The following is a 17,500-nucleotide window of genomic DNA, read 5'->3' on the forward strand; positions in this document are numbered from 1 at the left end:
AACACGCGGAAATACAAAAGCCGGTACTAAACTGAAACCGGATTTTGCCTTGCCTTGCACAAAACATTTGCAATTTGCATGGTCGTGCCAGTTCTGTATCACCTACCGCGGCATCATGTTCATCAAGATTAAATATAGTGCCCGAAATGTCAATTACAGATGTAAGAATTTTAGTGATCGATATATATATATATATATATATATATATATATATGTTGATTTTAAGATTTTGTGTCCGAAATATGTTAAATGTGAGATTGGGGTGACCGAAATATACATGTTCATAAATATGAGATTTTGGTTCCGGAAATGTTTAAGTTAAATGTGAAATTGAAGTGACCGAAATGTTTTACGCTAAATGGAAAATGTTGATATCTGATGTGTTTTTTGTTAAACATCAAATTTTAAAGCCCGAAATATTTATGTTTAATGTAAGATTGTAGTACAACCATGGACATCATAGTGTGGTTTATAAAACGATGATGAGAGAGTTAAGGCATGTGTTATATACAAGGCGAGATTTATACGTGGTTTTAAAATGCAGCGGATAGTCGCCTCGATGTTAGAAGCGTGTTAAGGTGTGTGTGCGTGCCTGCGTGCGTGTGTGTGTGTGTGAGCGTGTTAAGGTGTGGTGTGTGTGTGTGTGTGTGTGTGTGTGTGTGTGTGTGTGTGTGCGTGTGCGTGTGCGTGTGTGTGTATGGGTAGTGTAAGTGGTACTGGTCGTTGAGGTAAGTTATAGGGTACTTAATATTTGTGGGATGTTAAGTTGTACCATTTTTTTATTTATCTGTTTCTCATAAATGACCGTGGTTATTTACAGTGGCTTATGTCATAGAATTGTCTGATGGAAATATAGCCGTTTTTGTGTTAGATTGATGGATAGATTAATTTCCCCGTGTGTATATCTGTTTTGTGTGTGAATGAGAGGGAGAGGGAGAGAGAGATAGAGAGAGAGAGAGAGAGAGAGAGAGAGAGAGAGAGAGAGAGAGAGAGAGAGAGAGAGAGAGAGAGAGAGAGAGAGAGAGAGAGAGAGAGAGGGAGGGGGAGAGAAGGAGTCAGTCTGTCTGTCTGTCTGTGCGTATTAACACAGCTAAAAATGCACGCTAAGTGAAATCGATCCAAAGCGGAGGCATCGACGTGTGGCAGAATTATTACCCTGACTTTCGCCGACCGACGAAAGCCTGTGCATGACAGTTTTGCATACACATACGCTCATACACCCTCCGCCCCCCCTCCCCCCCAGATAAACACATAACACACTTCAAAATATATATGCATGAAGGTTTTGTATACACACACACACATATTCTCTCTCTCCCTCCCTCCCTCCCTCCCTCCCTCCCTCCCTCCCTCCCTCCCTCCCTCCCTCCCTCCCTCCCTCCCTCTCTCCCCCCAAAACACACACCCTTCACCCCCCACTCCACACATATACGCACCCCCCCATGCACACCTACCCCCCCCCCCTCATACATTACTCAAGGGCGATGGCTGATAAAGTTAATGAAATGTAGGGCAGATTTCTTCCCGTAGGCGAGTTACTGTACATTTCTACGCTTCACCTCTCTTTCTCCTGCGGGCGTGGAAGATCCTCCGCTGGGGCGTCGGATACGTGGGGGATACGTGTGGGGTGTGTCCTCTTTCTCCTCCTTCTTCTTCTTCTTCTTCTTCTTCTTCGATTTTTTGTTCTTTGAGTTTTTTATTTTTTTATTTTCGTTTTCTTTTTCTCTTGGTTTTCTTTGTTTCGTTCTTATATCTTTTTTTTTTGTATCATCATCATCATTATACTTTTTTATTTTTCTTCTTTTATTTTATTTTCCTGTTGTCTTATCGTTATCTTTTCCTTGTTTTCTTATTTTTTCATCTTCCTCTTTCCTTTCACTTTCTTCGTCATCTTCATCATCACCTATTTTGCAATTTTGTTTATTTTATTTTAATTACATTTGTTCACATCCTTTTACCGCATGTTTGATATAAAGGTTGCAAAGAGACAATGTAGTCGCCATGATGAATATTCACGATACATGAACGATACTTGGGATACATACTCGTAAAAGGTGTTTGTGTTCGTATTAATGATACATTTTCAGTATGACACATACCTATACTTGCGATACAAGTTCATGATACAATATCCATGACACGTAGTCATGATCAATATTACTGGTAAATATTCTTGATACATATTCACGATACATACTCGTGACACATAGCTATACTTGTGAATACCGTCTGTCTCCATCCAAGTGCTTTTCGATGAGTATGATTTTACAGGTTAATGAGGTGAGGAGCTTAGTCATGTTATTGCACAGTAACGTATAGTGGGAGAATGATCGCGTTTTGACGTGTGTGCGTTTTTTTTTTTTTTTTTTTGTGTGTGTGTGTGTGTGTGTGTGTGTGTGTGTGTGTGTGTGTGTGTGTGTGTGTGTGTGTGTGTGTGTGTGTGTGAGAAAGTGGTGTGTCTCCTGTGGCATGTATTTTTTTTTATAAAGACTGAGTGCTTGTGTGTGTTTATGAGGGAGAAAAAAGAAAGAGAGACAGACAGACCGAGAGAGAAACAGACAGACAGAGACAAAGATAGAGACAGAGAGACAGACAGACCGAGAGAGAGAGAGAGAGAGAGAGAGAGAGAGAGAGAGAGAGAGAGAGAGAGAGAGAGAGAGAGAGAGAGAGAGAGAGAGAGCGCATTCCACACCAAGGTTTAAAAGGTCACAGTGGATGTTAAGGCATCGCCAGGCAAAAACTTCAGGCAGCGGTGAAATGCTTCTAAAATCTAGTCAGAAAGCAAAACAAAAAATAAATCAAATAAAATCCTTGTTTTGGAACGCAATCATTTGTTAGAACGTCGTAGAATTAGGCGAAGAATCCACGTGTTAGTTGGCCAAGGCAGGGCATGACCTAGAAATGTTAAAGGCACGGCGCGGGTGCGAGGAGGGGGGGGGGGTTGTGCTAGAGAAAAGGTAAGGTGGGGGGGGGGGGGCAGAGATGATATTTTTTCGTTTTATTTTTTAGGGAGGAGCAAAGGAGGGAAGAGGGGAAGGGCGGAAGGAGGAGGGCAAGAGAGCACTCATCCAGAACATAACTCAAGAACATAACCCAAGGTCGTTGTGATGAAATGGTCGTGTAATGGTCAGGCGTTGTATATCCTGCTTGTTTACTTTCGCAATATTAGAAGTGTATTCGATGAATGTATTTCTATTTCACGATATTTCACGATCTTAAAGCAGATGATTAAATATCACGAGCTATATTAAGATTGTCTCATATAATACGGTCGCTGGTTACTTTTACAGTTACTCAATTCCTAAGCATTAATTTTGAAACTTTTTTTTCCGTGGACAGCAAGGCGTAGAGTTCACCTCGGCGCCATATTGGTTAGAGAAAATGGGGTCCTTATTTGGTGTGAGGAGAGGGCTGACTAGCTTAATTGTGTAATTGGTTGCCTTAAAGAAAGACCGGAATGTGCGTGCTTTATTTGGGGTTAGTGTACACGTTTTAAGAATGGCTGTGAGTGTGCCTTATTGCTTGCTTCATATTCATCTTCAATGCACCGAAGCTTAAGTCTTTAACCCTCACTTCGAGTAATGTATGCAGACATATGTTTCCACAGTGAAACGCGACCCTGTGGTTATACAATTTGTGTTTCTGACTCTTAAACCTAAACACGGGAACCTTACCGCCCTGCAAAGAAAACGCGCGCCGTCATATAAGGCTGGGTCGAGCAAACAGAAAATGGGAAGAGGTCCTCCTTCGACGCCGCCAAAGTATACCGTTGCGATCGCTCTGGGTTATAACGGGCCCCGCTGTCTCCTTTGCCTCCGCGTCACCTCCAGCTTCGTACCTGTCCTGGGTTGGTGCGAGGCCACGGGGGACGATGGCACACAAGGGGCGCTCAGAGTTCCGCTTCCTTTGCGTTTGTGTCTCCTGGGTTCTCATATGTTTGTATAATCTCTTTTATGCGTTATATTTTGTTTTGTTTTTTGAGGTTTTCATAAGCGGTTCAGGAATGATGAGAGGTAGCATAAATGTTGACATTATGTAGAATATCGTCGGGAAACGTTGCGTTTTGCGTCACAATTTGTGGTCATTTTTTTTAGGTCCAGGGGATTGGTAGCCGAGAGGAGAGGGTGCGATTTGTTTGGCGAAATGAGTACGTTTGTCTTGGCTTTTGTTATTGAAACCTGATATTTCAACATTACATCTGTTACGAAAACGAAAATGTTTTGATCTGAGATCTTGCGCAGTTTCTCTTTACCTGTCATTTACAGTTACGAAATTTTAGAACACAAAAGGAGTATTTGCTACCTGGGCGTATTGTCAACATGTGAAGGATATACACGCTGAATACTCATCATTTTGCGGTACAAGATAGCTTGGTAAGCGCTGAGCTGTCGCAACAAAGCACTCATTTACTCGGATTATATGTGAAGTCTTATTCTGAAAAGCTGTTCAGTTATAAGTGCGGCTGATGTCTTGGCGTTTGTATGTTTGGTAAAGAATATGTAATTGTACGCATGAAATTTGTCTCGAGATCTCGTATGTAGATATGATAAAATTGTATACAAAATTAACGATGGATTGTGAATCAGTTGATGGACTGACTTATGGACTTATCCCTTAAAATACCAAAGACCTTGGTCCCAATGACGCAGCATCGACGATGACCCAACGAGAAAACGAGGAGGCATCCATGACACTGACTCCTTTTAATTAAACCCGTCCGAACGACCTAGCCAGCGGAGGATGTGTAACCCCGATACACCGGCTTATTCAGCGTTAGGGAACACGGCTCTGACAATGCATGCAAAACGGAGAGACAATAGAGTGTATTGTTCTAGGACAGCGAACAGTAAGTCACTGGATCCGGTGCGCGTGGCGGCGGGTTTACGTGTGGGAGAAGGGGAGAGGGAGGGGTAGAGGTGGGGTGGGAGGGTGGGGGGGTTATAACGTGTGTTGTTGCCTTTACGTCGCCTTCGTCTTTGCACATGTCGAAGCGCTTTTGTTTATGGGCGAGTGTATTTTATTTGTTATTATCATTATTCAGGTGAATATGGCGTCACTTCATATTTTGTTTTTTAGAACCGTTATCTCAGTCTCGGTTCGGTAAGTTGATTTCTTTTTTCTTCCAGCATTCCAGGTTCAAAACGCTATCATGTATCCATTAATGTGTAATTCAGCACATTCACATGAAATTCCATTTTTGGGGGGAGTACTTTACAATTTATCTACCGAAGAAAAGTACAATATATTCAAAAGGATATAATTTTGTATCAACTCCAGCTCTGGTCTGATGCAGCTAATAACTTATCTACATGTATGACGCCTACTGTAAATAGATATCAGGAAGGTGGGGTTAGCTAGTGTTTGGCAATACCACGGTAAATAGGTTATTCATCACTTTATCTGACCTGGAAATAGAACTCACTGGTCTATATATTCCCATGACGAACACATTTGATAGAAAAGAGAAAAAAACACGTAAATCTGTCCTATGTTCTGTGAGAACTTTGGTCGTTGTCTGTTCAGCAGTACAAGGAATTCCTTTAGCCGGAAGTGACGTCACAACGGGTAATTTAAGCTTAGCTCCTTGGTTGATGAATCAGTGGTGACTAATCGTGACATAAGTAACACCATCAGCCACAGAAATCATCACAAACTGGTTGGGAAGTGTGTTTAAGGATAGTTTACGAATATCACACGTGGGGAACACAGGCTCCGATTTTAACATGGCGAGAGGTTAGTAGATTGTGTGTGTAGTAGTTGTAGCGTCTTGGTTCATGGTGATTATGCAGTCTGTGGTGCGTGGTTTTAAGAAACCATTTTTTGTCTTGTATTCATAGTGCCTCTCGGAAAAAAAAACTAACAAAATACATGATGTACTCCCTCAAAAACCATACGATTTTGTCCGAACCAATCTGGAAAACAAAATTCCGCATGATGCATCTCCTTAGTTACATTCGATCAAAATTTGAGGTCCGAAAACATCGTAAAATACACCTTTACTGAGGTACCCCTAATGGCTTTATCTCGTAACAACTCCCACACTAAAGTTGCAAGTTGCAGTCGCTGGTACGTATCCATGGGAAGGAATTCCATAGGAGTTTTTTTTTTCCTATGAGTGTGAGAGATTTGGTTGCCCTCTTCATGTGTTGTCCGAACAGTTAGGAGTGTGTGCTTGTGATACTTGCTGTTGTCATTATTACTGTTATTAGATGTGTTGTTCTTAACAGGATTGGCGTTATTATAATTATTGTTGTTGTTGTGCTATCTTGTATTTTTATTAATGTTGTTGATGTCCTTTTGTTATTGTTAATTTTGTTGTTAAAGATGATGCTATTGTCGTTACTGCTGCTGTTACTGCTACAGAAGTGGTACTGCTACTGCTGTTGGTATTGGTATTTTTACTTTTGCTATTACTACTATTACTGTTATCTATTGTTATCACTACTACTACTTCAACTACTACTACCACTACCACTACTACTACTACTACTACTACTACTACTACTAGACTACTACTACCATCCTCTTCTTCTTCTTCTTTCTCTTGTTCTTCTTCTCCTTCTTCTTCTTATTCTTTTTTCATCTTCTTTTTCATCAGCAGCATCATATCATCATATAAATTATTATTATTATTATTATTATTATTATTATTATTATTATTCCTCTTCTTCACTTTCACTATCATCGTCATTTCCTAGACATGAAAATCACAAACACTACACAAGATCCTCGGATATATAGTACTTGAAAAGATTTGACGCTAATGACCGTTACATCTAATCTCCCATTGTTGTAAAGATAAGACTTTGTCATCCGACCACCTGCCGTGTTTCTTGCCATATATATTTGTTTTTAGGACGTGAATTGATCCCTTTTTTGATAGGCCTATACATAAAAAAAATCGCTGGAAAATCTACATGCGAAAAGAATGGCAGGTTATTTGCACGGTGATTGGGCAAAGACCTGTTATCTCTGCTGCAAGTTTGTGATTGCCGATTTTCCGCTCAAGTGATTAGGCGATTTCATGATTACGTGCCCTGATAAGCGGTGATAAAAGATGTCGGTGTAGTTGCATGTAGAGCAATATATAGTAGGTGTTTTTACATAGCGATGTTTATGGTTAACTTCACAGGGTATAGTACGGGTTATTTTTAAGGATTAGGTTATGTAGTTTATAGATACGTAGTGGCTGTATAGATAGTGTTTTCTGTATCTTTGATATGGCTGATATGTCAACATCTGTTTTCGGTTATCGCAGAGAGATAAGAAGTGGGTGGTATGCCTTTCCTTCCCCCCCTTTCTGTACCCCCCTGTATGTATGTGTACTTTGAGTCAGCGTGTGTGTTCGATAGAGGCGCAAGCAGGGTGCACACGAGTGAATTTTCGGGATTTTGTTGCAGTGTTGTTAGTCTGGCCTTGCCCGTGCATGTGCTACGCGGAGAAAAACAATGTTAATGTTGCTAATGGAAAAGTTTCCCTCAGGCCTGTTATCGTTGTTATTCATTGCTAGGGAGTGCAACAAAGGCTAATTGAAGGAAAATAGGCTCTGGAAATTTAGCCATTTTTTGAGGTCCAGGGAGGAAAATAGCTTGGAAAGAATGGTATTTGCCCGGTATTGAATTAGACACGTATGGAAATATCTCGTATTTTTAAGCACCTTGTTGTTTTTCATTGTTTGTAAGTGTGATAGAAGCGAAGATTGTTTAAAAAGGTTATCTTACTTGTGTTTATATTTGTTTGCACTGGATAAATCATTCAAAGAAGGGGACTATACTCTTCTGAAAATGCTAGGATTGAGTTACCAAACTCTCCTAGATAAAATAAAATAATAAAATAAATACACTGGTGGTTATGTAACGCAATATTCCTCTCGCCTAAAGTCATCTCATCCTAGTCCTCAAGAAAAGCTGCGTCATAGGATCTGTCTGGAGGGAAAGAAGGCATAGATCGCGACCTTCTTAGTTATTAGCGTTTTTATTCTCCGGGAATTCCCCTCTCCTTTTTTTCTAAAGTAACAGCCGCGTTCGAGAAATCCTATTAAGAAACCCAAGATGGGATTTCACAAGGAGAGCGTCTTTTAGAGCTTTTCAAAACCTGGATTAAGTTGGCGTGTGTTTCGGTAGATAAGCGTGGGAACCAGGGAGAGATAGGGAATGTCCTGAGAAATTGTATATATGATGCGGTAAGATGGAAAGGGCGTTCAGTCGATGTATTTTAAATTATAGATGAACCGGGTGATGTAACAGGACGTGCCTGCAGCCCAGATCAGTTCCTGCAACATTGGTGTACTGATAAAGCGATTGAAATGGTGAAGCTGACATCATCTTTTGAAATGCTGATAAAAACATTTACGAGGCTGATATCACACTCGTGAAATGCAGCAGGGAGTTCATGGAAGCATATGGAGTGCTGTGATATGTGTCAGTGCGATTTAAAGTGTTGAACTTGTGAAGACTAATGTGTTTACGATTTTTGTAAGGTAACATCGTGGTCTTAAAACAACGAGAAAAATGCCTGGTGAGTCTCTGTAAGCATGGAACTTCCCCCTTTCTCTCTCCTCCCTTCCCTTCCCTTCCCTTTCTCTCCTTAATCCTCACTCTCCATAGCCCTCCCTCCGACATCCCTCTCTACCCAACCATCCTACCTAACCCCCTCCTACCTGACCTCCTCCTCCCCTTCCCCCTCCCCTTCCCCCTCCCCTTCCCCCTCCCCTTCCCCATCCTCACAAGTGCATGCTCATTCTCGCCTTTTCTCTGTGTTTCTGAGTCATGCAAGAAAGGTTGTTTCCCCAGACCTGTTATTTTAAGCTGAATGTGGAGTTGCATGTTGATCCACGGTATCCAGGCTAGCAATGAGCCGGTGTGACCTCTCTGTTCTTTGTTGTGTAGAGAGAACGTGTGTTGTTCTTGTTCTTCTAAGGTTGTGTTCATGTTTGTTTGTTTCTTCTAGGTGGTTAAGGTGATTTGATTTCTTGGATAGGCCGTTTTTTCATGTTTGTCTGTTCTGCTATATTGTGATCGTTCATAACAGTCATTTTTTCGTAATTAAAATGTCCGACTACTTAAAACACTGTTATTATTATTATTATTATTGTTACCGTTATTATCATTATTATTATTATTATTATTATTATTATTATTATTGCTGTTGTTATTATTATTATCGTTATTATTATTATTGGTATTAATATTATTATTGTTATTCTTATTATTGGTATTATTATTATTATTATGATTGTTATTATTATTATTATTAATTCTGATATTAATGCCATTATTAATACTGCTTCTATAGCCATTGTTAGTAATGTTGGTATTACTGTTTTGTTGTTATTGGTGTTGCTATCATTATCGTTACCGTTTTTATTATCATCATTAGTTTTAGTGTTGCTTCTGGCGTGTTGTTATTGTTGTTCTTGATGTTGTCATCATCACTCTTATTATTATCGTCATCATCATCATCATTAGCATTACCAATGCCATTACTTTTATCATTGTCATTACCATTACCATTACTATTATCATCGTCAATATCTTTGTTATTACTGCTGTTGTTATTATTATTATTATAGCATCACTATATATCATCATCAGTGATGATCACATTAACAATAATAATAGCACTAAGAGTAACAGTGGTAAATAGTGGTAGTAATACACACACACACCAGTCTGCGCCCCTATTCGCAGACGCACAGCACCGCCCGTAGTCCTTATCTGCATAACTAATCCGCAATTTTTTTCGGCAGGCGAGGTGGAATACTTCAGTATCCTCGACAACAAGGTAGCCACCAAGACCTACTGGGAGAACCGCATGTTGGCCACGATGGATGAGGGTGGATGGGAGAGCGTTGCTAACGTCCGCTTCCACGTGCCGGGAGTCACGCCCGTGGTTCAGGTGAGAGGGGAGGGGAGAGGAGAGGGGAGGGGAGGGGAGGGGAGGGGAGGGGAGGGGGAGGGAAGGAGGGAGGATCTGAAAAGGGGGGAGGGGAGAGGGAAAGGGGGGGAGGGAAGGAGGGGGGATCTGAAAAGGGGAGGGAAGGAGGGAGGATCTGAAAAGAGGAGGGAAGGAGGGAGGATAAGAAAAGGGAAGAGGGGAGAGGGAAGGTAAGGAAAAACGGGGTTGGGAGAGAGGATCTGAATAGGAGAGAGGGGATGGGGATAAGGGAGGGAAGAGAAGGAAGATCTGAAAACGAGAGAAGGAAGAGGGAAGGGATGGGAAGAAGGGAGAGAGAGTAAGGAGGGGAGGGAGAGAAAGTGAAGGACAGGAGGGGGAGAAGGTGAGAAGAGAGGGAAGAGGAAAGGGAAGGAGAGAAGGGATGTGATAACAGGATTTAGGTGATCGCTAGGGTGAGTTGTGAGAAGCAAATAAGGGTGACAGCCGAAGTGAGTAGAACGGAACAAAAGCTCAGGATAAGATTAAAATGAAAAATAAAAATAAAAAAAAGGTGTATGAATGAAAAAAAATGTGCAAGAGACGAAATAAGAATTTTTAAAAAATAGGATGACACTCAGTATGAGGGGGGGAAGGGGAGGATAGGTTATTCTTTTAAAAAAATGAGGGTAAGGATAAGATAGCGAGAGGAAATTAAACACTTAATAAGAGTTTGCTATTGTTAGCGAAGATTAGAGAGACCTTTAGACATTTTAAGGGAAAGAGACTGGGAGTTGAAGTAGCAATATAAAGGAGATCATTTGAAGATCAGAGATAATTCTAATTAAAACTTAGTATGATAAAAAGTATTGGAGTTTTGAAGTTTTTTATTAATTAGGATTTTGCGGAGCAAGTCATTTCCAAGAAGTACCTCGAGATACGACACTTGAAGGAGGTACGTCGGAATGATAACAGAATGCTTGAGGACGGGAGGTCATCGCAACTCGGATAAGAAATATTACGACGTTGCACGACGCTCTAAGGTCATTTCATCTCGATCCCGAAAGGGTATCGTGCCACAGCTTAATCGCGAGGAGAATCTAGCGTGTTTTATCGTCTCCCCGATTACAAGTATGATAGAGCTAAAGGTTTGATTGCCTGTGGAGAGTCAGTTGTCTCAGTAAGAGAGAAATGGTAGGGTGTATGTGTCTATGCAGATTGTGGATTCTGTGGCTTGTATATTAAATCAGGATCTTGTTGGCATTCGATAATTTTGTCTTTTAACTTTCACGGAGGAATAGGTACCAGGAAATTAAGGATTAAAAGGTACATTTTCTTCCTCTTCTCCGTCAGAATTTAGAATCGTATTGATATGTAAGTTGAGAAAAAATGTATATTTCTCCTTCGGGAGGAAAATGAGGGAATGACGTTCATGTAGTAATTGCCTTTGTTTATTTCTCCCGCCCCGTCAGAAGGAAGAATCTAGGCCCCATGTAAATTAAAAAATATAATTTACTTACTAATCTCCCTCGCCCCGCCAGGAGGAAAAAGAATCTAGACGTCCCATGAATTCAGAATATCCATTCAATATACTTACACTTCTGCTTCCCCTTCAGGAGGAGGAGGAAACCCCCCGCACGGTGACACCGCCCTTAGAGTTCATCCCTGCCCCGCCGCCGCAGTTCGACAACTCCCCCGCAGAGTCGGAGGAGTCCAACCCGCCGTCCCTGGAGGCTCCGACGAAGCTCAAGGGCGCCCCGGAGATGGAGGAGGAGCGCCCCGCCAAGCAGTACGTGTACGGGGTGTCCGAGGCTGGTCCCAAGGTGAGTGGGTTTGGGCCAAAGTTTCTGAGTGCGTTTTGACATTTTTTTGGAATATGGTTTGGTCTGTTCTTAGGTTGGTTTTGTGCAGATTATTTAGTATGTTTTTGAGCAATTTTTGAGTATGTTTTGAGTTTTTTTTTTTTTTTGTATATTTTGAGCAATTATGTGTATTTGAACAAATTACAATGTATTTTGAACAATGTATTTTAGTCTTTTTTTCTTTAGGAAATTCCAATTTTAATAAAGTTTGAGTATATTTAGAGTAGTTTTCTCTTTTTTTTTCTATGAGTAACAGTGTAATTGTTAGTTATCATCTCTTCTTGGTGTTTATCTGCGCTGAACGTATTCTAATTCTGTTGTAAAATTATTGCAGATATCATTCTAAATCAGTATTATATTGGACGGTGAACTGTTACCAGAAATAAAACGCCACTTAATCGAGACATCTTTTGAAGGAATATCAATACGAGTAAATAATAACTATCCATAGTAGTGGTCTTAAAATTATTCAGGGAAAATTCATTCGTAGTTCTAGCACAAATCAGTACAAGTTTGTATGGGAAGTAAATAATCTGGGTGTCATTCGCGTCGTTCTGTGAGGCACGAGCGACTAATCCCCCCCCGCTCTTCCCCAGAAGACCGGCCGCCCGGCCCGCATCGTCGAGACAGTGGCCAAGAAGCCCCCGTCGCAGGAGAACGTGATCGAGGCCGAGATCCGCGCCCAGCAGCAGAAGGAGGAGGAGCTGCGTCGCGAGGGCTGCCTCAAGAACGCGGTGGTGCGCGAGAAGGGCGCCTCGTCCCCGGCCAGCCACGACTCTGACGAAGGTTTCGTGGACCGCCTGGCTGAGGACGTGACCACGACGCCCACCAATGGCTTCACCCACGCCATTCCCGGCAACGATGGGGAGCCGGTGATCTACGACGCCGTCAGCCCTCCACCGGAGTACTTCGGCAGCAGGTTCGTGCCCTTAGAGTGGTGTGTGTGTGTGTGTGTGTGTGTGTGTGTGTGTGTGTGTGTGTGTGTGTGTGTGTGTGTGTGTGTGTGTGTGTGTGTGTGTGTGTGAGAGAGTGAGTGAGTGAGTGATATTGACTGTTTTATATGGACTTGTAACGTTAAGGGGTCTCCGTGCTTTATTTTTAATTAATTTTAGTTTCGGGTATGTGTTAAGTCTAAATTTAGAGTTAATAAATATTAAGTCTTTTGTATGTGTTCAGTGTTAGTCTCGCGTATGTGTTAGATACATAATGAGTCTCGAGTGCGTTTTAAACATACATCCAATACGTTGACAATTTGGGAGATGAGGTGTTGACCTAACGGCATCCGGTTCCCCAGCACGCCCACGCCCTCGAACACCACCGAGACGAAGATCGCCCTCGAGATCCGCGAGCTGAGGGAGCGCGAGGACGAACTCAGAAGGATGCGCGAGATGTCCACCTCGAGGGAGAACTTCCTTGACGACGACGAGGTGCGGAGCTCGGCCTCCAGGGACCAGCTCCTCGAGGACCACCTGACCTCCCTCACGACCACCACTGACGAAGGGAACTTCTCCGAGTGCGGCGACCCGGCTTCCTCGGAGGACAAGAGCAGCGACGGATCCAACAGGTGAGAGGAGGGAGGAACCAAGGAGGATGGGGAGGAAGAGGAGGAAAGGAAGAAGAGGAGGGGGAAAGCAAAGTAAATTCAGGGACTTGGAGGGAAGTGATAATATCCAAAGATAGAACCTAAAAAAAATGTAGGAAAGTTGAGGATAGTGAAAGAATATTAGAACAAAATTAAAACAAGAAAAAGATTAAAGAATAGGGAAGAAAAATCAATCGAAAATGTATATAAAAGAGGTAGAATGAGAAGAAATGAACACAGCAATATGCAGGAGGGAGATAGAAAGAAAATGAAATAAAAAGAAGTGGGAAGAGGGTCAACAAAAATGAAAATATGTAGAAAAGGAGAGGATAGTAGTAGAAATAAGAAAGATGGAGAAACAAATAAAACAAACAGAAAAAAACGACAGTAAGAGGGAAAATAAGAACTGCTATTATCCAGAGAGAAAAGGGGAATAAACATGATGCAAGTATTTTAATTTTCAACTATAAAAAACCGTCATTAAGAACCAACAACAACCAACAGTATTTTATTTTTCAACCATGGAAACCTGGCAATAATTAACTTTTTTAACAACCAATAAAGTTAACCAGTCTCTCCGATTTCATCCAAAGTTAAATATAGCAGTTTTTTTTCTTTATTTATTATTATTATTTTTTTTTTCCAATTTAACCAAAGTATTCCTTGTGGGAAATTATCCGCCACTGCCTTCGTTTCAAATGAGGAGATAATATAACAACTGCCCAGTCTATGACAACTGCAAGAACCGTCTGGAATCTGTGCCGTACGGGGTTAATGATGGTCTTTTCTCCTCACTCGGAACTTGAATGGTCGTTATGGTTTTCCAGATTGTCGTTTATCCGCTGGTCAGTGTGGTTGCTTCTAAAACGACTGGTACTATTTTGGTTATAGGTTCTCATTCGTTTGTTCTTTATCTCTCTCTCTCTCTCTCTCTCTCTCTCTCTCTCTCTCTCTCTCTCTCTCTCTCTCTCTCTCTCTCTCTCTCTCTCTCTCTCTCTCTCTCTCTCTCTCTCTCTTTATCTTTATCTTTATCTTTATCTCTCCTTCCCTCCTTCTCTCTCTCTCTCTCTCTCTCTCTCTCTCTCTCTCTCTCTCTCTCTCTCTCTCTCTCTCTCTCTCTCTCTCTCTCTCTCTCTATTTATCTTTATCTTTATCTCTCCTTCTCTCTCTCTCTCTCTCTCTCTCTCTCTCTCTCTCTCTCTCTCTCTCTCTCTCTCTCTCTCTCTCTCTCTCTCTCTCTCTCTCTCTCTCCCTCCCTCCCTCCCTCTCTCCCTCTCCCTCTCCCTTTCCCTTCCAAAAAGATATTAACAGTTATTAAAAAGTCGATCGAAACCCATACGGCCAGAACTCAAGAAAACCAAAGAATATATTTGCGCAATAAAGAATAGTCTTTGTATCTCTGAACCTATTCTTTTTTTTTTGGGGGGGGGGGGGATGCGGAAAAATAATACTTCTGACGCTCAGTTATAAATGAGACATGTAACAATGACTTTCGTCTTTGTAGTCTGTAGTTGGTGGTATTATATCAAAGTGATCTAGTGCAAATTGTTAGGAAATTGTTCGCGTTTTTGGCGGTATTTTTAGAAGGACCATTGAGCTTTTGTGGATGTGAAATTACGCAGGATGTTTGTCATTATGAGAGCAGAAAAGAAGGGAAATATATATATATATTTTTTTTTTTTTCTTTTTTTTTTAGATGGTTTCCATTTTTATGTATATAATATTATCCTATTTAGTCCCAGACCGAATAGGATTTAGAAGATATGAGAGCAGTAAAAATGATCTTACATTTTCCAACATAATGCTGAATCCATCACTATTATCTTTTTTTTTTTTTCGTGTAAGTTAAACGCTGCCTCCCAATAATTAAAGACCAAAAATAAAACAATAATCACTTTTACGATTCGGAATTTTCACCTAAAAATTGTGGACTGGACAAAAGCCCTTTGTGTTGCAAAATAAAACCACAACACACGGGGTGCTGCTAAAAGGTCGTTACTTCCAACGATCGTAATGGCAATTGGTGATTCTTCAGCCATTAGAAGTCTTATGAAACTTCAAACACTTTCAGTTTGAATGACTGCTTTTAAAAGTGATGCTTGGATAGAGAGAGATATATAGAGTGAGATCAGAACAGCTGTTAAGGTGTTATGTAATATTATAGATAGAAAGATTTGTCTTATGAAGGTTTAGTGGTCTTTGACACAGAGACCCTCATATAAACATTTTTTTGTTTGTGGTTACTGGACATTCGTCAAATGACAGACGAGAAAAATGTCTTTGGACAGCACCAGTGTAAAAAGACATTTAAGTTCAGGAAATATGTGATAGTAAGGTAGTTTTGAAACTTCACTTTTTTATATACAAATCTAAACTAGAAGGTATTACGGGCTCTCATTCATGGTTATTGTATCAAAAGCGTATGTAAAACAGTATATTTTAATTAAAAGTTGTTTATTAGATCTGATTCATGGCTAAACTGATTTTTTTTCTTATAATCATGCATCGTGACAGTTATGACAAGTTATTATAATTTTCATCCCACATTTGAAGATTATTCTCAGACTAACAAATCCCTTCTTTCCCTTCCCTCTTCAGCCGCATCATGTCCCCCGAACTCATGCACCCGGGAACACACTTGGACTTCGGCCGCAGGAAGGTCACCGTCAAGCCCTTCGAGGACGAGGAGGAGGACCAGCCAGTCTACACAAGGTACAGTGCTTGAGGGATTTCGTTTTCTCTCTCTCGCTCTCTCTCTCTCTCTCTCTCTCTCTCTCTCTCTCTCTCTCTCTCTCTCTCTCTCTCTCTCTCTCTCTCTCTCTCTCTCTCTCTCTCTCTCTCTCTCTCCTCCTTCTCTCTCTCTCTCTCTCCTCCTTCTCTCTCTCTCTCTCTCTCTCTCTCTCTCTCTCTCTCTCTCTCTCTCTCTCTCTCTCTCTCTCTCTCTCTCTCTTTCTCTCTCTCTCTCTCTCTCTCTTATCTTCTTTTTTCGAAGTGGATGTTGGTTCGATAATTATATAAGAGAGGGAAGAGGAGGAGAAGAGGAAGAATAACGAGAACAAGAAGGAGGAGGAGGAGAAGTTGGATGAGGGATAGAAGGAAGTAGGAGGAAGAAGAGCAGGAATAGGAAACAGTAAGAAGAACAGCAGAATCAGCGGCAGGAAACGAAATGAAAACGTGGCATTTCGTCGTTGTTTTATGGATAGAACTTGTATTGACTTGTTTGTTTGTTGTTATGTACGTGGAGGCTTATGTAATCGAGTGTTTTTTTATTTTTGTCTTTCTTCCTCCTAGTTTTGTTTTTGTTTTTCTCTTGATATTGCTGGCAGTTATTTTTATGAAGACTTCTTTTCTTTAACATTCCTGTTTCGGACATACATTTATCATTTTCCTTTTTCTTTTTCCGCTCTTTCTTTTCCCCTTTTTTAAACTTTTTTAGTTTTTTGTTTTTCTCTTTTTTGTTTTTAGTTTTTTGTTTCGTTATGGTTACTGCTTCTGTCCGCTTGGTTTTGTTTTGTTTTGAGGATCAGCTGGACGAGATCAGCTGACGGGTCGAACAGGACTGGTCAATTAAGGCTCCTCTTTACTCTCTCCGGCGTCTCACGGAAGCTCAGCAATCTCGTACACACGGAAGCTGTTGTGCTCGTCAGCTCGTTGTTGTAATGCTCTGATTTATATTTTGTATACGTTTATTCTAAGGAAGTTTTATTGCGACACGTTTTCATTAGCGGGAAGTACAAAATAAAAGGTTAGTGGAGCGGAGGCCAGGTGGAGGACAGGCGTGGGGAGAAGACCTTTGGTATTTTCGGAGATAATTTTCACTTAAATTGTGCAAAGATGTTATCCATCGGCTATTAAAGGTTATGCATAATTGAAGATATTTTTTTTTCTTTGGTCGCGGGTTTTTGTGTATACTCCAATAGAGATGCGAGTCACGTATAGTGTAAATGTTTTTTTTATTTTTTTTATACTAGTGTTTTTATTAGACTCAATAAAGAGTATTATTTAAGATATTCACAGCCGCCGCGTCATCCTAACTTGGATAAAAAATGAAAGAACCAAGTTGAAGCGCTTTTAATGTTTATTTATTTTTATTATTTTTTTCTTTTCCTCGGCTGAGTGACCTATGACCACTACGCGTGATATTAACAATGCCAACGTGGGCGTGGCTCTCTTTCAAAAGGCG

General features: G+C 40.9%; 1 protein-coding gene across 5 annotated transcripts in view; it reads left to right on the forward strand.

Annotated features, from left to right (window-relative positions):
- LOC125041578 (titin-like) overlaps window positions 1-17,500 on the forward strand; it is a 284,691-nt gene that overhangs the window by 247,569 nt on the left and 19,622 nt on the right. For 3 of the 5 annotated variants that reach the window (XM_047636618.1, XM_047636620.1, XM_047636616.1), the window contains exons 3-7: window positions 9,749-9,897; window positions 11,490-11,696; window positions 12,332-12,654; window positions 13,030-13,299; window positions 15,916-16,029. In XM_047636618.1, the coding sequence (XP_047492574.1) occupies window positions 9,749-9,897; window positions 11,490-11,696; window positions 12,332-12,654; window positions 13,030-13,299; window positions 15,916-16,029 (1,063 nt within the window). The remainder of the gene's footprint in view (window positions 1-9,748; window positions 9,898-11,489; window positions 11,697-12,331; window positions 12,655-13,029; window positions 13,300-15,915; window positions 16,030-17,500) is intronic. The other 2 variants (XM_047636617.1, XM_047636621.1) reach the window with 2 other exon arrangements.

The sequence above is a fragment of the Penaeus chinensis genome, chromosome 30 (genome assembly GCF_019202785.1).
Source record: "Penaeus chinensis breed Huanghai No. 1 chromosome 30, ASM1920278v2, whole genome shotgun sequence".
In the NCBI taxonomy this organism is placed as follows: Eukaryota; Metazoa; Arthropoda; class Malacostraca; order Decapoda; family Penaeidae; genus Penaeus; species Penaeus chinensis.